The sequence below is a fragment of the Monodelphis domestica genome, chromosome 2, assembly GCF_027887165.1.
Source record: "Monodelphis domestica isolate mMonDom1 chromosome 2, mMonDom1.pri, whole genome shotgun sequence".
Taxonomy (NCBI): domain Eukaryota; kingdom Metazoa; phylum Chordata; class Mammalia; order Didelphimorphia; family Didelphidae; genus Monodelphis; species Monodelphis domestica.
This window is the reverse complement of record NC_077228.1, coordinates 25,247,186-25,269,137: the sequence shown is the minus strand read 5'-3', so window position 1 is coordinate 25,269,137 and position 21,952 is coordinate 25,247,186. Positions and strand designations below refer to the sequence as shown.

Sequence of the window (21,952 nt, the reverse complement as noted above, 5' to 3'; positions counted from 1 at the left end):
AATGTTAAAACTGTGTTCATAGAATATAAGGCAACAAAGACAGAATTTAACAAAGAAACTGTTCTCAAAAATTGTGGCCGCTCTTCAGGCTGAAACAAAAATGACTTGTTGAATAATTCCTGGTTAACGAACACATTAGACAAACAATAACAGATAATATGAAAGATAATGACTACATAAATACTACATACCCAAATTTAAGTGATGTAGCCAAAGCAATACTCAGAGGCAAATTTACATCCTCCACACTTATTAAACCAGAAAGGGAAAGGGAATATTTATGAGTGTAATTAGCCATTAGCTCAATTAGAATATGAACAAAGTAACACAGGAATAACAAGTACCAAACAGGAAATCACTACAGCAAAAGCAAAATCAATAAAACAGAAATTAAAAGAATAATTAGGTTGATGAAGAAAACAAAAATCAGTCATTCAAAAGGGCCAGGAAGATCGATAAACCATTACCAAATTCTCTCAAAAGCATGAGGAGAATCTAATGACCCAAATCAGGCGAAGAGGGCAGAATTTCACAGAAAATCCAAGAAAGAAAGAAAACTAGTAAAGGCAGATGAGTCAGCCCTGGAGTTAGTTAGACCTGAGTTGAAGACTCATCTCTGGCACATTCTGGGGACCTAACCCTGAGCAAGTCAGCTGTGCCCTTAGTGCCAGAAGTACCACTCTCACAGTATCAGTTATGGATAATTTGCTAATTTGCACTGGTAGATTTTCTTTCGCCAATTAAGTCATAGCGTGATACCAAAAAAAAAAAGCCAGTAAAAGAAAAAACATATAAAATCTAAGTAGAGAATAAATAAATTTATAAAGAGACTATAAAAATAAATATTCCAAAAAAATGAAACACTCAAATTAACAAGATAAGAAATAGATAAACTTAGATGAACCAATCCCAGAAGGAGGAACTGAACAAGCTATTAAGGAATGGCCGGCCACATACCAAGTCATCATGGATTTCACAAGAGAATTTTATAGAAGATTGAAAATAAATCCCTCTATTATGTAATTTCCTCAAAAATAGAAAAAGAAGCCATTTTATTTCATTATTTCTAGGAAGTAAATTGGTTTCTTATCCCCAAACCTGGCAAGGACAGGTCAGAAAAAGATCTCAAAGATCCTGGATCTTTTGAAATTGAAGCTATTATAATCATTATCATAATCTTCACTCTGCTATTGCTATCTATGTGATTTGGGGAAATTCACTTCTTTTCCCTTAGACCTGTAAAATGAAGGGTTTGGACCAAAAGATCTCTGAGGTTCTTTCTAATTCTAAATCCCATGATTGCCTTTGAACAACTCCTGTGTTTATAGCACATTGGGATTTATAAAGTGCATTCCCACTACAACCCAGGGAATTAGGCAGTGCAGGTATTATTACAATTTTAAAGATGAGAAAACTAAGGGTCAGAGAAGTGAATTGCCTTGCTCAGAGACATACAGCAAGTGACTACAAAGTGCTTTTGTCTATATCCTGCTGCCTCTCTTGTGGAAAAGAAGGTGGTCTCTCTCTCTAGGATGTATAATAACAAAGCAAAGCTTGCCGTGCATTCAATCTCTATAAGCTGTTTTGTTGTCATTGTTTCAGGTCTTAAAAAAATTAATCAATGTTTATTTCCAAATTTTCTCTCTTCCTCAAATTCTTCTCCTCCCCATTAAGAAGGCAAGAAATACTCTAACTGTTGCATGTCTGAGGTCCTGCCAAACAGGCCCAGTGAAGTATAACTAGGGAGGGGGCTCCTCCACTTGTCTCTGAAGCCAAAGGAACATGAAGGAGCCCCCCGGGAGGTGGCTGTGCGAATCCTCCCACATCAAGAATCTTGGGGCGAGGACTCTGGTACCCATCTTGGAAGATGGGGCGCCCAGAGACAAACGGGCCCTCATCAGGCAAGGACTTTCCCCTCCTTCCCTCCCCAGCTGTGGATGGGGTCAGTGGGATGTGGAAAATGATTTCTAAGACAATTTATCCCTTAAAATGAATTCCCCTTGGCAGGTAACTCAATTAAAAAGACATTTACTAGTTAATGAGACGGGACATTTCTAACAGTGACAATTACTGGGCCCAACATTTTAATAAGCTCTGAACTTAATTATTTTCATCTGGGGTCCTGGGCCAAGTCCTAGGCAGGCAGGGAGAACAGGGATAAATATCCAAGGAAGAGGCTTTGACAGGAATCCAGCCAGGCTCTCTGCGGTGGAGGTCCTGCCAGCTGGGCTTCTCTAGCTTCCGATCCCACCCTGGTAGCCATCTTGGAATGCAGGAGGGCAGGGATGAGAGAGGTGGGAGGCCTGTCTACATTTGGTACTTAAGGAAAGCTCGGAGGGCTTTAGAGCAGAGGATGTCAGAGCTAGAAAGGAGCTTAGAACAGGGAGTGTCAGGGCTGGGAGGGGCCTAGGATATATACTACATGAGACAACATGACATGACAGAACATGGCCTTCAAGTCAAGAAGTCCTGGGTCTGCCCTGTGTCAGGAACATGTTGGCTGTGTGACTTTGGGTAAGTCACTTCCCTGAACCTGTTTCCTGCACTGCCAAAGGAGGATACAGAGAGGCCCTCGGGGGCCCTTCTGAGGCACCAGCTTGACGGCAAGGTCAGGGGAGCCAGTGAGATGTCTCCTCCCTGGAAAGGCCTCAGAGGCCCAGATGTCAGTGCAGGAAGACAGAGCTGACCCCTCTGTTGACAGATGGGGAAAGTGAGACAAAGCTGGGATGGGGGATGGGGTTTGCCCATGAGCCTCCCCCGAGGGGCCCAGCTGGACCTGCAGCCAGGGCGCTGACACTGCCCACTGTACCACCTGGCCCTGCGGTGATGGGATGAGTGTGCCGCACGGCCATTCATCTCTGTGTGGTCCCCCACAACCCCCCTCCAGGGCAGCGAGCACAGGAATCCTTACAGTGCTGCGAGTGGTTGCTGTTTCCTGGGCTGGGAAGCCCTGGCATGGATGGGCTGATGGTGGGCTCGCTGCGGCCTGTCCCTGGGCTCAGGGAGGCATCTCCAGGGCTCAGAGCCCCTGTGTGGCCCGGGGGCAGGAAGGGGCTGGTGGGGAGACGCGTGCCTGCGGTCCTCGTGGTGGGGGAGGCCAGCGTCGTGGTTGAGGTAGATGGAGGAGCTGTGGAGGGAAGGGCAGAGACAGGGTCAGTCGTCCACACCGGCCTGCTTGGGCTCGAGGCTCCTCTCCCGGTCTGGGATCACCCTGTCAACGGGAGGCTGACCCTGAGCCTGGCAACCAGCAGGTGTCTAAGAAGCATCGGCTAGCTGGCTGATAAACTGCTTGTCATGTAATGTATGTATGTATGAAAGAATGAATGAATGAATGAATGAATGTATGAATGAATGAATGAATGAATGAATGAATGAATGAATGAATGAATGAATGAATGAATGAATGAATGAATGAATGGATAAAAAAGCATACAAGCAGACCAGAATCACTACTGAGCCAGCCCAGGCCTCTCAGACCATCTCTCCGTCCCTGGCATTGTGCCATCTGCCCTATGGCTCACCAGTGCTCCCTCGGGGCTGCAGGGCCTATTTCTCCAGTGTCTTTGGGCTTACAGAGTGCTTTCCCCACAATCCCGATGGAAGGGAAGGAATGGAATGGTGCCATCCCTTTCTTCTCAGGAAGTGACTGGACCAACAACACACCAGCCTGGGGTCCGTCAAGTAGAGGGCACTGATGGGGAGAGGGGGAGAGAGGAGGCCGGTGTTCCCCATCTCTGCCCTTGTGGCACTTACCTCGATAGCACCTCTTCATGTCTGGGCCTAGCCACATGGAGTCGGGACAGGCGCAGGTGTACTTGGGGGAGTGCACGGAGATCTGGGGGGCAGGAAGGCACAGATAGTCACAGCCGCCATTGGGTTGGGAGCTCTGCTCACAGGCGTTGGGAGCTGGGAAAGAGAGACCAAGAGCAAGGGACAGCTCAGGCAAGGGGGCTCTGTGGGCCTCATGGGGCCGGAATCCCCCAGAGGGCAGCCCGTTTGGCTTGGGGCCTGTCCTCCCTGATTGCCCCGAGACATCCCCCTCATGCCCCTCATTTCCCCCACAAAGATTGAGGCACTTTATTCCCCAGAGGAGGCTCCAAATGGCTTTTATTTGCCTCCAAAAATCAGATCTACCTTCAGGGGACAGACATTGGCTTCAGAATATTGGAGAAACTCTAAGAGGGCGGTTTTAAAGCCCCCCAAATGTGGCTTGCAGAGGCACCCAAAAGCATCGAGGCTTGGAGAGTGTCTAGAATTGCCACTCGGCCTCCTGAGGTCCAACTTCACAGGGAGAAGCTGTGGCACATTAAGAGTCTTGCCTACCTCCCCAGGATGCCCAGAGACACCCACAGCTCTGCTGTGAGCCTCGAAGGAGCCCGAGGGGGTTCCCATCTCCCCAAGGACAGCTGATTTGAAGAGGGAACCCCCCCATCCAAGCTACAAGCTGAGGGGAGGGGGAACCCAGAGAGGGCATGGAGGGGGGTCATAGCCTACCTTTCGGCTGCTTCAGTTCATGGAAGATGACGATGTCGTGAGGATTGTTGAGGTTTTCGGCCAGGACCGAGATCTCGAGGCCATTCAGTCGGTTGGCGCTGAAGATGGCTTCGTTCTCCAGGTCTGTCCAGAACACCTTGTCCTGACAGGCAGGGCAGAGAAGAGAGATGGTCCCACCCTAAATCACAGCACCCTTGAACTGGCCCCTCCAAGGGTCCCCCCCCCCGAGTCCCTCGTCTCTTGCCACCGGCTCTCTCTGGTTGTTGTCATCTCTGTTTGGCTGGAGCTTAGTTTGTTCCCCCTCTAAGCCCACAGCACAGCAGGATGTTCATCCATACTTCACCCCATCAGGCTAACCCTGTCCTCCAGTCTAAAGGAGGGAGGAAGAGCTACAGATAACAGACTGAGGCAAATGGGGCTAAGCCCCAAAACACCCTGTGTGATCTCTCCAGGATGGAAGAGAACCTAAAATCAGAAGTTAGCACCAGCTAGGTCCTATCGCACTTTTATTTGTTTTGTCAAACATTCCCAATTGCCTTTCTTTACAGTCCCTACTTTCTGTCTTAGAATAAATCCTGGGTAGGGTCCCAGGGCAGAAGAGTAAGAATTAGGCCGCAGGGTGAGTGACTTGCCCACGATCACAAAGCTAGGAAGTGTCTGAATAGAGAGTTGAACCCAGGGCTTCTTGAGTAGAGGTCCGGCCCTCTATCCACCATGCCATCTAGCTGTCCCAGGGAGCCCACTGATGAGGGTGAAGACTCATCTGTATGGTTGCAGAGTGAATCAAGAAGGACCCGGAAAGCCACATAATCCTGACTTCGGTCACGGAGAAGGAAAGAGAGGCCTGAAGGTGGGGGCTGGAAGCAAGCTCTGTCCCACAGAGGAGGGAGGGGGTGAATTCTGTTGCCCTTTGATGTGGACACGGCCTGCGCTAGTCAATTCTGCCGAACTGTTTCCCTTTTTTCCTCTTTCCTTCTCCTCCTTTATTGTGAAGAATGGCTTGCTGAGGAGGAGCAGACGGAATGGGTTCAGAAGGTTTTCTGCGGAGAGGAGAGTTTCAGCGGAACCAGAGTGGGTGAGTGTCTGAGGTCAGATTTGCACTCGCTGGCAGGCGGCGTGCCAGGTGCTGCCAAAGAGACCGAGAGGTCCCCCCGAGGGTGCCGACGTCCGCAAGGGGCATCGGGGTCAGAGAGGGGCATGTGTCCTGAAGGAGGCTGCCAAGATTTCTGGCAAACTCTAGAGCAGAGTGTTCCAGTCCATGAGCGAAGAAACAAAATGACCATTTTCTGCAGATTCGCAACGGCAGACATAGAAACTGCCAGAGCTAACTCAAAATGAATTTAAAGAGTGGCAGGATATGAAATCAAGTCCACCCGAAAGGCCAGCCTGTCTGGGAAGAGCCTGCCAAATCCAGCAGAAAGAGAGAGAAAATGTTTAAAATGATTCAAGAAAAGGGTAACCCGGCAGCGAGCCGAGTGAATGGCGAGCATCTGGATCGAAGGAGGTGCTGGGGGGTCCCCCGTCCCCTTCTCTGGACCAGCCTCGAGATCATGCCGTTATCCTGTAAAATTGGCAGGAGAGCGTCCGCTGTCCCAGCTTCCAGGGTCTGCTGGGAGACGACGTGCCCTGAAACGTGGCGGCGCTTCCTGGCTCCTTCCCTCCCTCCCTCCATGCTGCCATTCTCCCATGAGTTCGTGCTGCTGGGGGCCGAAGCTCTGCTTCCGGAGCCTGGCCTGGGACGGGCACGCGGGGGCCCCGGCGAGGCCTGGGAGGCAGGCACATGTGGCACTGGGGCAGACTGGCCGGCACACATGGCCTTACGGAGGCACAGACACAGATGACATTGGGGAGGTCAAGCTGGAAGACTCTTTGGGGGTCCTCTAGGCTAGAGCAGTCACCCAACTCTTCCCCACGGAATCTGAGCAGCTGCAAAACTCCGAGGGCAGCCTGGCCCAGACTGATGCGTCGGGAGCAGTTAGGGGGCTCGGGGGTTGGGAGCCAGGCCTAGAGATGGAAGGTCCTGGGTGCAAATACAGCTCCAGGCACGTCCTAGCTGTATGACCCTGGGCAAGCCATTCGAGCACTAGCCCTTCTGCACCGCCTTGGAACCGATACACTGTTGATTCTAAGAGGAAGGCGAGCGCCTAAAAAAGGTAACTGGGAAACGTTGAACAAAATAAACAAAAATGGAACCCAACCTAGATGATGCCAACGTGTGGCTCTGCAAGGTTTTCTTGTGCTTGGAGAGAGATGGAGAAGGACCGTTTGGGCCTGTATTACAGACTCTGCCAGGGCCCTGCCCATCCACCTGGGACTGACCGAGCTAAGCATGGACAGGTTCCTTGCCAGGAGCTTTGAGCACAGCCACCCATCAGCTCTGTCTTCTGAGGGCTGAAAGCACTGAGAGCTTGCAGGGATTCTTCTGGAAGCCGGACTCCTGCTCCAGCCGCCCTCCAGGCTAGCCTCCCTCTCCCTCCTCCCAGCACCTCTTGGAGTGCTCCCAGAGGCTCCTGTTAAGCTTTCGCCTTGCTGAACCTCCAGCCCAGAGACCAGGAAATCATTCTGTAGCTCTCTCTAGCCTCTCCTCCGACAGGTGACACACAGCATAGCCTGATGGTCTGTGGGCCAGGGAGAGAGCCCAGAATGGGCCGAAGAACATGGAAGCTTTTGGCAAAATCCTTATTTTCTGTCCTGGGATCAGTTCTAAGACAGAGGAACAGCAAGTGCCAGGCAATGGGAATTAGGTGACTTGCCCAGGGACACACAGCCAGGAAGTGTCTGAGTCCAAATTTGAACCCAGGACTTCTGATACCAGGCCTGACTAAATATTGAAACTTACAGAAACTACATTTGACTATTTAATATAGGCTGTGAAGTATTGTGAAGATGGGATTAACTCTCCCCTGTCAGTTTTTTAGATTTTAGCCACCAGGAATGTATACACCCCCACTGAATCCTTAAAGGAGGGAGAGGTCTATGACCCACGAGTGCTAGTGAGTGACAAATCAAAACTGAATGACTGCCCCCTCAGCAGTCCAAACAAAACTAAAGTTGCAATTGGTCCACGTAAAAGTGGAAGGAAGGCACAGGAAGTGATACAAAGAATTGTCTTTAAAAATGGTGGTAACTTCCTGTGACCAGCTTTTTCTCCTTTGAACTTGGCCTTGGAGGAGCTCCAGCTTGGGAACTCAGACTGCTTCCCTTTGGACTGCCACGTGGGTGAATGAAAAGGCTGATTCCTTTTCCTGGCTTTTCTGAAGGTACTAGCCTCCAGAGAGGCCCCTCGCTTTGGAGGAGGCCTTGTGGCTAGAACCCTTGTTTAATTTACCTCTGGGGCCTCTGAAGCCCTGCCTGGTTTGAACTGCCGGAGTAACTAATTTCTCTCTCTCTCTGTCTCTCTTTGTCTGTCTGTCTCTCTCTCTCTGTCTCTCTCTCTCTCTCTGTCTCTCTCTCTCTCTCTCTCTCTCTTTGTCTGTCTGTCTCTCTCTCTGTGTCTCTCTCTCTCTGTGTCTGTCTGTCTCTCTCTCTCTCTCTGTCTCTCTCTCTCTCTCTCTCTCTCTTTCTCTCTGTCTCTCTCTCTCTGTGTCTGTCTGTCTGTCTCTCTCTCTGTCTCTCTCTCTCTGTGTCTGTCTCTCTCTCTCTGTCTCTCTCTGTGTCTGTCTGTCTCTCTCTCTCTCTCTGTCTCTCTCTCTCTCTCTCTCTGTCTCTCTCTCTCTGTGTCTGTCTGTCTGTCTCTCTCTCTGTCTCTCTCTCTCTGTGTCTGTCTGTCTGTCTGTCTCTCTCTGTCTCTCTCTCCTCTCTTTTCCCTTACTTTCACTCTTTCTGTTTTGTAAATAAACTACCATAAAAGCCATTCTGACTTGAGTAATTAATTTTGGCACCCACATTTCTCATAAATTTAGTCCAGCCTTGCATTTTTAACCTTTACAGTATGACATGGACTTTTCTTGGTCCTAAAAATAGGCCCCCGACACTCCCTGTTCTGGACCCCTCCCAGGCCTGATGTGCCCCCGGTTCCACACTACTCCCTGGGCCCATATCCCATGTGTCTGGCCTACCTCAAACACCGCGATCCCAAAGGGATGGCTAAGCGTGTCCACAGAGAAGATAAGGACCTTCCTGTTGCCACCATTGAAGTCAATGCTGGAGAGCTGATGCAGCTTGGAGTCTACCCAGTAGAGGCGCTGGCTGAGCAAATCTGGCCAGAGAGGAAGGGAGGGGAGGAGGTAAGGAGGGCGGTGTCCAGGGGGGGGGGGCAGGGGAAAGCAGCCATGCTGGTTAGGGGGCCCAGCCCCACCCCCCAACACTGCCTTTCCTGTGTGTTGGCTGTGGCAGGCCCGGGGTGTAGGGAGATATGGTGGTCTGAGCTCCACGGGGAGGCCCTAGCCTCGGATGACAGAAATGGACAAGAAAGTCAAGGAAATGCATATGTCAGAGCATGGCTGGGGGACTGGGGTTCATTCAGTGGAATAAATACTTGTGTAACACAGAAAATCAACATAATGAAGTCTGCCCGAGAAGGGTGCCCCTGGCGCCCTGGTTCCCAAGTTGCCTCCATCCCTCGCTGCTCCTAGCCCATCTCAAGGCACCTGAGCCCCCGCAGGCAGCCCTGCTCACCCACCCCAGATAGTCCCGTCTCACTCCACCCCACCCCACCCCCGGCATGTAAATGTGCCCAGTGTGAGTTCCTGACAATCCTGGCTTGTTTGGGCTCTGGCTGCTGTAGCCTGAACTACAATAAATACAATTCCTTGTACTTATATGTGTAAATGGCATCTCGTCTAGGTAGAGTATAAGCTCCTTAAGGGAAGGGCTCTTCCGTTTTTGTCTTGGTATCCCCAGGGCCTAGCACAACGCCTAGGCACATAGGGTAGAAGATAAGTAGTGAACCTGTGATTTTACTAGCATAGGGAATTATTGGGGAAGACACTGCCTCTACCAATGTGGCTCTCTTCCGTAACATACAGTGTTAGGCGGCTTGGGAGCACCGCAAAGTTCAGTAATTTGCCCAGAGGGACTCAGCCAAAATATGTTTAGGGCAGGACACAAACTCAGGACTTCCTGACTGAGGCCAGCACTTCCTCCACTAGCTAGGCTGCCTCTTGCCTGGCACAGGCTAGGCACTAATAAATGTTTGACTGATTTTCTTCTCTTCAACCAAGCAGCCAACAGACCCCCTTTTAGCCTTTCTTCCAGGCAAGGCTTGAAGTCCAAGGTTGGAGAAGACGGGCCACACCTCACATCTTATGGTTCCCAAAGTTGGGCCTGAGTCCTTACACAGTCCTGAAGCTAGACCATGGCCATGTTTTGGGGGGCCTGTCCATTTAGTATAATCTCTATGTCATCTGACAGTGTTTTTCCTATTGAGCTCCACACACTAAGAAATGATTCTTTGCTGTCAGTACCACAGAAGGCAAAGAAGTGAATCAAAGCTTTGAACTCAAGCTTAATGACCAGTATTCTGTTGGGGATCTACCCCTGGGTCCAAGGAGATCCAGGTAGTCCATTTTAACTATCTAATTCCCTAATATGGGATAAATTAACAGGCACCATTAAAGCTTCACTAGCACCTCTCCCAAAAATTCTTTCTGGATTGACTGGTTTGGGCCTATAGAGGCACAGACTGGTAGAACTGCAAAGGGGCCTTAAAAGATATCTCTTCCAACCCCTTCATTTTTCAAAAGAGGAACCAGGGATCCAGAGAGGACAAGTGACTTGCCCAATGGCACACAGCTACTGAGCAACAGAGCCCAGACTTAAATTCATCATACTTCCCACTTATTTCTCAAATGAGAAAAGTAGGACCCAGGGAAGGAATGCAACTTGACAAGTGACACAAAAATGAGGATTTGAACTTAGATCCTTTGACCCTCAAATCTGGCACTGTACTATGTTGTCTCCTAATGATGAAATTATGGATCTTTTAAAGCACTCATAAATATGTCTGTGTCCATGTCTATTTCTAAGTTTGTGTTTGTGTCTATGTCTATATCTTTTTTAGTCTATTCCTGTCATGGCATGATGTTTCTATTAGGTTGTTCTACGATATACTGGGTATATCTGTATCTATATTTTTTTAGTCCATTCATGTCTTGGTATGTTTCTATTGGATTGTCACACCATCTACTGCATATATTTGTGTGTGTTAGAGTGGACATGTTCAGAAAAGACAGTGGCCTGCAGTGATGAAGAACTTCCCAGAGGCTTCCCAGAACACATGATGACAAAGAGTGGGCCAAGGTTGTCTCTAGACTCACCCAGGGTGATACCATTGGGCCACTCTATGTTGTCCAGAACTAACACCTGCCGGTCCACTCCATTCAGGCCTGATTTCTCGATCCTGGCCTGGTCACCCCAGTCAGACCAGTACATAAACCTGGAGGGGCCAGATGGGAGAGAAGCACGACAATGTTTAAAACAATGCAGATGAACACTTAAGCGAAAAAGGAAGAGAATAAGCATTTTTAAGTGTCTCTCTGAGCCAGGAGCTGGGCTGGGTGCTCTGTAAGGATTATCCCCAGGCATTGGAGGGCAGGGAGCTCAGGGGGCTAGGCTTATGTGATGCAGAGTCCAAGATCGAGAGATTCTTGGGATGGAGGGATTTAGTTTAACCTCCATCTGTCTGATAATCTTACACCATCCCTCATAGCATCTGTGGACAGCTCTGGCCATCAGGAAGTTCTTCCATAGAATGGGGTAAGGCTGGTCTCCCTGTCACCTCTATTCATAAACATCACCTCTACAGTTTTCCCGAATGGACCCCAACACCAGTTCTGAGAGGGCAGAGAAGCAATGGTGAGAGGCCATGGCAGTGGAGCTGGGATGACACCATGATAAGGCCCCCAGTTGGGAGGGGGAAGAACTGCCACTAATGGGCTGCGTGATCCTAGGCAGGTCATTCTACTGGGCCTCAGTTTATAATAAGGGAGCTAGAATAGCGGATCTCTACAGTCACTTCCAGACCTAATGTTTAGTGAAGTCAAGGAGCACGTTAGAAACAATTTGATCAATCAATCAAACAATCAAATATTTTTCAAAAACTATTCTATAAAGTATTGGGGGTCACAGAAGGGAAAATTATCTGGGAGAAATGTACAGACTCCCTAGTCAAACATTGCCATTTGGGGGAGTTTCCCTACAGTCACACAGCCACTTGGAGGAAGAGCTCCTTGGCCCCAGAGCTCTTAACAGAGCCCTTTCAACCCACATTAGGCCAAGGACTGTCTGAGACACTTTGGGGAGCCTGCCCAGAGCTGGTCACTGGAAGGTGAGGGGGCCGGGGGCCTCAAGAAGCACTGAATTCAGGAGGGCTATTTGGGGGCCAGGAAGCCACCCCGTGTTCTCCAAAAAGCCGTCCTGCCGTCCTGCTCGATGAGCTCATCGGCAGCCCTAAATCCAGCCACCATTTCTCTCAAGTAACGCCCAGGCCAGAGAGCCGGCCCTCTGAAAGGCAGCAGCCACACATCCTGCCAGGCGGCCCCAAGCCGGTACTCACCCATGGAGAGGGTCCACAGCGATAGCCCGAGGCTCGCTCAGGTCGTGGCTAAAGAGCGTCTTTCTCCGGCCGCCGTCCACGGTGGCCACGGAGATGGTCTTGTTGCCGGAGTCGGTCCAGTAGAGGTGCTTGTGCACCCAGTCCACGGCTAGGCCCTCAGGGGAGTGCAGCTGGCTGTCGATGAGGACCGCCTGCTCGGCCCGGTCGCTGGCCTTGTCGATGAATGCACTGGAGGGACCAGAGAGGGGAATGTGCGTCTTGGGTATGGCGTGCCGTGCCTCTACCCAGGCTGGGCCCCAGACTTGGCGTGTTCTTTCGTCATCCCTAACACCCCGATGCCGCCTCCTATAGGAAGTCTGTCTTGACCCCCCCACCCTGGCCAGAGGACCCCAGAGCTGGAGTGAGACGGACCCTCAGAGGCTATCCGGTCCAACCCTCCCATTTTAAAGGTGAGAAAAAGGAGGCCCAGGAAAATGGCAGGAGGTGGTACAGAATTCTGTTGTCTCCCCCCAAACACAGGCTTCCTTCCATGACTTCAAGTGGCCTCGTGGCAAAAATGGATCGTTTTGTTTCCTAGATGATCTTCCCCTGGGCCTGGCCTGGACGTCTCTCTTCCTCTCTGGGCCTCCACATACCCGTCTGTGAAATGGGAGGGTCAGGCCTAGAAGCCTTTTGGTCTGTAACATCCTGAGCTATAAAATGGGCCCTGTGAGAGCAGGACCGGCACACAGCAGGTGCTTAATAAATGCTTAATAAGTAAAATTTATTAATAAATAATGAATAATAAAATTTATTAATAAGTGATTAATAAATAAGTGCTTAATAAAGAAAATTCCCCGGCTCTCCCCTTCTGGAAAGCCTCCCTCCCTGCCTCCTTGCTCTGCTCCCAACCTGGCCTGCTTAGACCCAGCACCGCGGCTCAGCTCCAGGGTACCAGAGTGGGGGAGGGCTTCGCTCAGGGAGGATGTATCTGAGGCCAGATTTGACCTCTCCCTGGCCCAGCTCTGCCAACATCCATTCAATGTCTGTCGGGTCCCGAGTGCCAGCCCAGATTGGGCCAATCTCAGCTGTGACTGGGGTCTTGGGGGTGCCCAGAGGGACCTTCCCATCCCAGGGGGCCTCCTGCGGCCCCTCACCGGCCCTCAGGGTTCTCCGTGGACCTGGGAAACCCCTTCCCCTCCCCATAGGCCCAGGCCTTGCTGATCCCCAACATGTGTCCCTTCACACTGCCCACTGCAGCCACCAGGTGGCAGGAAAGCTGCTAGGAGAGAGCCAGGAGTGACGTCTTAGGAAGAGCTGGGCCCAGCTAGGGGCGCCTCAGAGGCTCAGCACTGGGAGGGGGGATGCTGAGAAGCTCAGCACTGGGGGGGAGGGGAGCCCTCAGAGGTTCAGCACTGGGGGGAAAGGGGGGTCCTCAGAGGCTGGCACTGGAGGGAGGGGGGACTCTCAGAGGCTCAGCACTGGGGGGAGGGGGGACTCTCAGGCTGGCACTGGGGGGAGGGGGGACTCTCAGAGGCTCAGCACTGGGGGGGAGGGGAGCCCTCAGAGGTTCAGCACTGGGGGAAAAGGGGGGTCCTCAGAGGCTGGCACTGGAGGGAGGGGGGACTCTCAGAGGCTCAGTACTGGGGGGGAGGGGGCCCTCAGAGGCTCAGCACTGGGGGGAGGGGGGCCCTCAGAGGTTCAGCACTGGGGGGAAAGGGGGGTCCTCAGAGGCTGGCCCTGGAGGGAGGGGGGACTCTCAGAGGCTCAGCACTGGGGGGAGGGGGGACTCTCAGGCTGGCACTGGGGGGAGGGGAGCCCTCAGAGGTTCAGCACAGGGGGGGAAGGGGGGTCCTCAGAGGCTGGCACTGGAGGGAGGGGGGACTCTCAGAGGCTCAGTACTGGGGGGGAGGGGGCCCTCAGAGGCTCAGCACTGGGGGGGAAGGGGGGTCCTCAGAGGCTGGCACTGGGGGGAGGGGGGCCCTCAGAGGCTCAGTACTGAGGGGGTAGGAGGGTCCTTAGAGGCTCAGTGCTGGGGGAATCCTCAGAGGCCCCTGGTCTAACCTTGGAGCCAAGCAGCTGGCCCACAGGGAGAAATGTGCTGGGACTTGAACCCAGGACTCTGGGCTCCCAATCTGCCTCCAGGCCAGAGGCTAAGGGATGGAGGGAAGGCACCTCCCTCTGCCCTCAAGCAGCCTCTGTCATCTTCAGGGAGGCAGCAAGGGGCGGGGGACAGAGCCCAAGCTCCCAGGGCTCCCCTTTCTGCCCGCGGGCGGCTCACCCATAGATCTTGCGGTAGAAGAGGTCGCACCAGTAGAGGCGGTTGGCCGCCACGTCCACATCTAGGGCCACAACGTTCTTGAGCATGGGCAGGAGCGGCGCGTAGTCCCGCTTCCCCAGGTTGATCCGGCGCACCTCGTGCCGGTTGGTGAAGATCAGGGAGGGGCTGGTGCCTGGAGGGGGGCAGGCAGCTCAGGCAGGCGGCCCCCTCCTCCGGGAGGCTCTCCCGGCTACCCCGCCCCAAGACCCTTACCCACGGCCTTGCAGGTCTTGGCCAGCGTGTCCATCTCATAGCCCGCATGGCACTCGCACTTGAAGTAGCCCTTGTAGTTGATGCAGATCTGGCTGCAGGCGTCGGGGTTGTCGCACTCGTTTATGTCTGCGGAGAGACTTGGCCTCAGCACTGCCACCATTGCCTGGAGGCTCCCCCCGATGGCTCCTACGGCTCGGGGAGGCCCTCCATCAAGGGCGGGGGGAGCCTCAGTGACCTCATCTGTGAAGAGGGCCCAGAACCCCCACGGGACCCCCAGGGAGCACCATCTCCCCGCCCCTCCCCCAGGCGGAGGCCGGATGAGCTTGGGGTCAACCAGGTCCCCCAAATTCCTCTCAAACAGCTTAGTCAGCGGAGAGCAAACCTGAGCCGCCGAGCCTGGGTTCCCCCCCAACACTGACTGGCTTGCTCGGGCCTCCGGCGACTTTCTCAGCGCATGCTGCAGCCTCACCTCCGCACGTCTTCTTGTCTAGCAGCTCATAGCCCGGTGGGCACTCGCAGGCGTAGCCGAGCTTCAAGTCCCTGCAGATGTGGGAGCAGCCACCATTGTTGTGGACACACTCGTCGGCCTCTGCCACAAGAAAAGCGGCCGCTGAGGATCCTGGGGTCAGAGTGGACCTGGGCCGGGGGTTGCAGAGGGGCATGCCCCTGGGCCTACTTTGAACTCTTGGAGCACCTTGGTGATGGGAGGGGGCACAGCAGGGGTCCAGGGCCCCCACCTTCTCTTTCTCTCTCTCTCCTTCTGGGGGACTCCCAGCCTCTCAGGAACCTGGCCCTGTGCCAAGAATCCCTCCTGCACCCTCCTCTAGAACATCTTGACTGACAGGGCCTGCGCACGGGCCCCCATCAGTACTGTTCTTGAGACCCAGTGCCAGGCTGGAGCCCCTCACTGTGCCAGGCCAGAGCTCCCCAGCATGTCAGGTCAGAGCCCCCAAGGCCAGGCCGGAGCCCCCAGGAGCAGGCTGGAGCCCCCACTGTGCCAGGTCAGAATCCCCCAACATGCCAGGCCAGAGCCCCCAGTGCCAAGTTGGAACCCCCAGCGTGCCAGGTTGGAGCCCCCAGTGCCAGGCTGGAACCCCCCAGCGTGCCAGGCCAGAGCCCCCAGTGCCAGGCCAGAGCCCTGGGCATTGAAGTTTGACTGAACATTTATTTGAATGTATACTCCTATGCTAAAAGGAGACTGTCCCCTAATTGGTTTTTGTCAATGTGCCCAGCAAACATTGATTTTGCTGTCTTTCTTCTATTTCCCTCTTCTAACTATTGTAATTTCCTCTTAGAAGGTGAAATTATATATGCACCTGCAGTTAGAAAATTTGAAGGTGCAGGATGATTATGTTTACTGATCAATTAGGGAGACCAGTCTCCCAATCATCATTAGGGGGGATTGTGAACTTTAGATTACTCCACCCTACTTAGTCTAACAAAATCAGGAATGTCTACACCCATACTTAAGGATTAAGTATTTTAGAAGATGGCCTATGACAGACATGTGCTAGCAAATGACAAATCAGAAACAACTGACAGACCCTTGAGCGGTTCTAAGTCAAGCCTAAGATATCATTGGTACATGTGAGATGCAGGAAAGTGATGTAAAACCATCTATATATTTTGCGTCAATTCCTCTCTCCCGGCTCTTGGACGGCAGAGAGGTGGCTGGTGGCAGCTGGCTGAGCATGTTGGCATCTTGGTGTGGCGGCTGCTATTTTCCAGTTTTTAGTGGTGAGTTTTCCTTGATACCATACTGGAGGAAGCCTAGTAACCTAGTTCAGTGAGCTGTCTTCTCTGAGACCTCTTGGAGTTTTAGGTTGATTCTTTCTCTTTTACCTTCCAAACACTATCTACTTTGAAGCCTCTAATCTTCTTCAGAAACCTTGTGTCGGAGAATTTTGAACTCCCCCTGGCACAGGCCAGGCGGGAGAAATCCTATACCCTTTCCCTCTCTCTTCTTGATCTCTTCCCTATATATATTGATTAAGCCACCATATATTTCCAACTGACTTGGGTATTCTTATTTGGAATATCCCCTGGCGACCAAAAAGTAAATTTATATTAGGTCATGACCCTAAATTATCCTTACAGCATGTTGGACGGGGCATCTAACCCAACAGGGTATCTGAGGGTCCTGAGAAAGCCATTCGAGTTGACTCTTCACTTTACACAGGGAGAAATGGAAGCCCGGGAAGCTTAAGCAGCTTGCTCAACGTCCTGTTAGTCAGAGGCAGGATTTGAACCCGGGCTGCTTTATTTTCTTGGTTGGATAGACCTCTTAAGGTGGCCGGTGGCCTTGCTACTATTGGGGGGCTTTTAGCAGCTGTACCATGTTGGCTGCTAAGACCCCTGGAACTTTTTCACTTGACCCTCTCCTGCCTAGGCAAAGGCACCTTGGCCCCTCCTGGGCTTCTTGGGCCTCCTTCTCCTCCCAGTCCCCCCTCAGGGCCTTCTCAGAACATTTGGGCCCCTGGGGGTCCCCTGCTTTGGTGGGGGCTGGGCAGAGGGGGAGGCCCCTTGGCTCATCCCCAGAGTCTCCTGGTGCCCCGACAGCAGCTCAGGTGCCTCTGGCACCCCCTCCCCAGCCATGCACAGGCAGCTCTGTGGAGCCCCCCCCCCCTCCGGGCCATGCACAGCTGAGCCCAAGCCATGCAGAGGGAGCAGGAGCGGGAGCGGAGCGAGCCCCCTTTACCCCTGCGTTGCCGCGTCCTTGCCCGTGCCGCTGCCGTCACTGCAATAACAATGATGGTGACTGTGATGATGACGCCCCTCCAGAGCCCCCTCCTCACCGCAGCCTTGGGGGGCCAGGGACATGCTGGCCCCATTTCACAGATGGGGAACACTGATGCCTGGCCAGAGGCCCAGCAATAAGGGAAGGCCCGGCCCTGCCTCCTCGGGGTCCCCGCGGCCTGGCCCACCATGAGGCTCCAGACAGGGCATCCCCTGCAGGGCCTGCATGTTCCCTCCCAAGGCTCGCGCAGAGAGGAGGCCTAGAACCCTGCAGGCTGCAGAGCCTCCAGGCTTTGTCTGCTGAGTCTGGGGTCCCAGGAGCCCCACTCCGAGCCTCTGCCATGACCCTAATGCAGGGCCACCTCCATGAGGCTATCCATGTCTCGGTATGATGGGGAGCTCGGAGACAGCCCTTGGGGGGCCTGGACAGGCTCCTCTGGGTCAACCCCAGAGGCCTCCCCAAAGGGAACCAAGCAGGTTTGGGGGCCCCAGAAGCCCCAGCAGGATCGAGGCTCACCACACACTCTCCCACACACATGCACATGCTCACACGAACACACGGCCCGCTCGCTGCACGCAGGAAGCCATGCAGGACGGGCAGGCAGGAGGGAGGCAGGTTAGTGGGTTAGTGACCCCGGCCAGCTCCTGGGCCTCTGGGGACCCAGCGAGGGGCAGTGCACTGAAGGGGTTGCACGGGCCGAGGAACAAGGCCGACATCCCCCCCCACGTGGGCCTCCCAATTCCCAGGGATGGGAAGCACCCCCTCTCAGGATGGGGCACCCCCATGTCCTCCAGCAGCACCTCAAAGGGCTCAAGCTCCAGGGTGACTGGCATCACACCGGTGGCCAGGGCCTTCTTATAGGCCGGCCCTGCTGAGCAAGGCCCCCCCAAGACCCCCCGACTCTGCCAGGGGCTCCCAGACTCCCCAGGCCCCCCACCCCCAATTTCCCCAGGCCTCCTTTTCCCTTCACACGCCTTCTGAGGGGGGCTCCCCAGGCTGTGCTTGGGCTATTGGTGCTCAGAGGTCCAGAGCCGGCCCTAGCCAGCCACTGCACCCCTCCCCCTGCTGCCTGGGCCGCTCTCATAAAGCCAGAAGAGGCCGTGTAGGCCCGATGAAGCACTTCCTCCTCCCTGACAGAGGCTGCTGCGCCCAAACCCAGGGCATGAGGGCAGGGGGGGGGGATGGGTGGGAGACCCCTTTGTGTCGTCCCCCCCCCATCCCTCCCATCCCCCCATCCCCTGCCTGCCCCTTGGGGGCCTGACTCAGGGCTGGGCCCCACCTTCCCTGCAGGCCTCATTTTCCAAACACCATTTCAAGCTTCCCAGATCAGGCCGAGTCCCCACTTTAAAGGGAAACCGAGGCCCAGAGAGGCAGGGAGGCCTCCAGCCATGGCCACTGGGCTCCCCTCTGACAGAGCCTGATGCTGATGACCCCGGCTTCCCCCAGGCTGAAGCTGCCCATCTCCCTGCTGAGGCTTGGATACATCCAGGGACAGGGACCTCACCCTCTACCAGGAAGATGCTTTTCCAGCCCCCTAAGCCCCCTGCCCTGGACAGACTTGGGCCCTGGATTATGGGTTTCTCCTGGTTGTGGAGATGCCTGTGCTGGGCTGGGCCCTTGGCTACAACAGGACGGAGGGAGCGAGCCAGAGAGAGCGAGAGAGCGAGAGAAAGAGTGGGGGGGGGGGGAGCGGGCGCCCTGAAGAGCCCAGCGCTGGGCATGGGCAGCGAGAGGCCGTCAGCCCGTCTACACGGGCAGAGAGGCGATTAGGTGACTTGCCCAAGGCCACTCGGTTAGTGGGGGGGGGGGGGCGCAGGAGGGGCCGCCGGCCGTACCACACTCTGTCACCGGCTCGTCAGACCCGTCGCGGCAGTCTCCGCGACCATCGCACACTTTGCTGCCGTCCACGCACTCGCCACTCTTACAGTGAAACCTGCCGGGGCTTTGGCACACGGACTCTGTCGGTCAGACAAGAGAGCGGAGGGCGTTAGGCCGGCAGGAGAGGCCCGGCAAGGCGCGCGGCTGGGGAGGCGGCCGGAGCCCCCTCGGGGTCAGAGGCCCGAAGGCCCGGCTCCTCTCCCCGCCGCCCGGCCTCCCCCCACACTTCCCTTTACCTCAGAAGGCCGAGCTCGGCCCTCCCGGCGGACTCGACTTTCCTCTTATGGGCCCGGATTGGCCCCAAACGCTCTTCTAGGCCGGGCTGGGCCGCGTCCCCCTTCCCCAGGCATTTAAGGTGCTTACGGGCAGCCGGGAGCAGAGAGGGACCCGCTGCAGCCTGCAGGGCTCATCCGACAGGAGGCCCCACATTTAGGCCTCGACGGCTCCGAGCCTCCCGGCAGGCCCCACCACAGAACAAACAGGAGGCCCCAAGAAGGCCGCCGAGCCCCGGCGGGTCCCAGGACGTACCCTGCAGGCAGCCAGCCTCGTCGCTGCCGTCCGGACAGTGTGGCTCCCGGTCGCAGCGCCTGGCCCTCGGCACGCAGGTCCCGTCGGCGCACTGGAACTCCTCGGCGCCGCACGTCACGGAAGCTTCAGAGAAGGGACAGGAAGAGGCCCGTGGGGGAGGCCGCCTCAGGGGAAGGGGTCAGCCCGGAGCTCCGGGACCCCCTCCCAGCTGTATGGGGGGACACTGCGGGGGAGGGGGCCAAAGGGCCTCCCTGCGAGTGTGCTGGATGGGGGCCTCCGCGAGCCTCACAACGACTCCCCCGGCTGCTTCGGGTTCCCCCCAGAGGCCTCCATGGGCCGCTGTGCCCATCCCCGTCACGTGCCATCAGAGAACGGACTAGGGAGCCCCATGCGAGGATCCTGCCTTGGTCCTCCCCACAGCCCCGCCTGCTCCCGCCTCGTCCTGCCCCCTGTGCCCGCCCGTGCCTGCCCAGAGATGCCCCTCCCGGCTCTCCCGACGGGGCAGCCTGGCCTGGGCACACACCACAGCTGGCCTCGTCCGACTTGTCTTTGCAGTCCGCGTCCCCGTCACACTTCCAGGTCAGGTGGATGCACTCGCCGCTGCCGCAGGGGTACTCGCCGGCGCCGCACGTGGCCGGGGCCTCCGTGCCCGCCCCGCGCCCGCACCGCTCCGGCGCCTCGTCCGAGCGGTCGTCGCAGTCGGCCTGGCCGTCGCAGAGCCAGCGCTCAGGGATGCACGAGCTGCCGTTGCAGCGGAACTCCTGAGGGCCGCAGCCCTGCGCCGGGCACCCCCGCTCGTCGCTGCCGTCGCCGCAGTCGTCGTCGCCGTCACACACGAAGACGGTGGCGATGCACGTGCGGTTACCGCACTGGAACTCGCTGGGGGAGCACACTGGAGAGAGGCGGCCCCGGAGCCCGGGCGCCCGTTAAACCTCCGCTCCCGCCTCGGCACCCTCCAAAACCTCCCCCTCACGGGCCACAGTCATCCCGATCCCAGCTTGTCCTGAGGGCAGGGACAGCGCTTTCTGCCCCTGGCACTAGGGGCACTACGGGCCCTCCAGGGCAGGGATGGGGCGCCTTTCTGCCCCTGGCACTACAGGCCCTCTAGGGCAGGGATGGGGCGCCTTTCTGCCCCTGGCACTAGGGGCACTACAGGCCCTCCAGGGCAGGGATGGGGCGCCTTTCTGCCCCTGGCACTACAGGCCCTCCAGGGCAGGGATGGGGCGCCTTTCTGCCCCTGGCACTACAGGCCCTCCAGGGCAGGGATGGGGCGCCTTTCTGCCCCTGGCACTACAGGCCCTCCAGGGCAGGGACGGGGCGCCTTTCTGCCCCTGGCACTACAGGCCCTCCAGGGCAGGGATGGGGCGCCTTTCTGCCCCTGGCACTACAGGCCCTCCAGGGCAGGGATGGGGCGCCTTTCTGCCCCTGGCACTACAGGCCCTCCAGGGCAGGGCCTCCTGTCTCTATCCACCCTGAGCTCGCACTGGCACGTGGCAGGAGCTCACCCCATGCCAGCTGACTCCCAGGGATGTGCCAGGGGTGCCGCCCGCGCGTCTCCTCTGTTCTGTCCCCGGTCACTGACTCGGCCCTGCCTGGCGGGGGTGACGTCCCCGGCCTTCGGCCCCTGAGCCTCCCAGACCCAGCATCAAAGGGCAGAAGGTCCCGCCGACCTCAGGCCTCTCGGGCCGTGGAGGGAGGTGAGCGGCTCGGGTCAGTGATCAAACTCTGCCTTCCTGAGCCGGCCTCGCAGAGGCTTCCCAGCTCTGACGTCTTTGGGCTTGTTGTGGAGCTGGCGGGGGGCGGGGGGTTCTATCTGCCTCTTCCTCCCCCCGACTGCAGCCTCCTCCCCGCAAAATGACTCAGTGAGCCTCAGTCTCCTCGGCTGTAAAAGGAGGCTGTTGGACCGGCCTCAAAGGCCCTTCCAGCACTAAACCTCCACGGCTCTGGGCAAGGCCGAGCTCCAGAGTCCTCCGAACTTGGCAGCCTTCCTGGCCTACGATGGCCTCCCTCCGGCCTGAGCCTCCACCTACAAGGCCTGGCCCAAGTGCGACAGTCTCCCACAGCCTTCCCGGCCTGGAGGCTGCCCTCCGGGACCCTCATCCCCTTCTCTCAGGACCCATCTCAAGCCTTCCAATCATGGCAGCCCCATGGAGGAGGAGTCCCCGCGGCACCCCCCCAGCCAAGTGGGCAAGCAAGTGCTAGTGGGGGGGGCAGTAAGACAGACAGACACACACACACACACAGACACACACACACAGACTCACACACACCACACACAGACATATAGACACACACAGACATAGACTCA

At 55.8% G+C, this 21,952-nt stretch overlaps 1 protein-coding gene across 7 annotated transcripts in view; it reads right to left on the bottom strand.

Moving 5' to 3' along the window:
• The window catches only part of LRP8 (LDL receptor related protein 8), a 102,491-nt gene that overhangs the window by 11,403 nt on the left and 69,136 nt on the right, over window positions 1-21,952 (bottom strand). For 2 of the 7 annotated variants that reach the window (XM_056815106.1, XM_056815110.1), the window contains 13 exons: window positions 20,168-20,536; window positions 19,645-19,767; window positions 19,074-19,196; window positions 17,200-17,238; window positions 14,971-15,090; window positions 14,502-14,627; window positions 14,250-14,421; window positions 11,990-12,217; window positions 10,752-10,870; window positions 8,553-8,692; window positions 4,495-4,636; window positions 3,754-3,906; window positions 2,912-3,127 (listed from right to left, as the gene is read on the bottom strand). In XM_056815106.1, the coding sequence (XP_056671084.1) occupies window positions 2,912-3,127; window positions 3,754-3,906; window positions 4,495-4,636; window positions 8,553-8,692; window positions 10,752-10,870; window positions 11,990-12,217; window positions 14,250-14,421; window positions 14,502-14,627; window positions 14,971-15,090; window positions 17,200-17,238; window positions 19,074-19,196; window positions 19,645-19,767; window positions 20,168-20,536 (2,070 nt within the window). The remainder of the gene's footprint in view (window positions 1-2,911; window positions 3,128-3,753; window positions 3,907-4,494; window positions 4,637-8,552; window positions 8,693-10,751; window positions 10,871-11,989; window positions 12,218-14,249; window positions 14,422-14,501; window positions 14,628-14,970; window positions 15,091-17,199; window positions 17,239-19,073; window positions 19,197-19,644; window positions 19,768-20,167; window positions 20,537-21,952) is intronic. The other 5 variants (XM_056815108.1, XM_056815111.1, XR_008916034.1 and 2 more) reach the window with 4 other exon arrangements.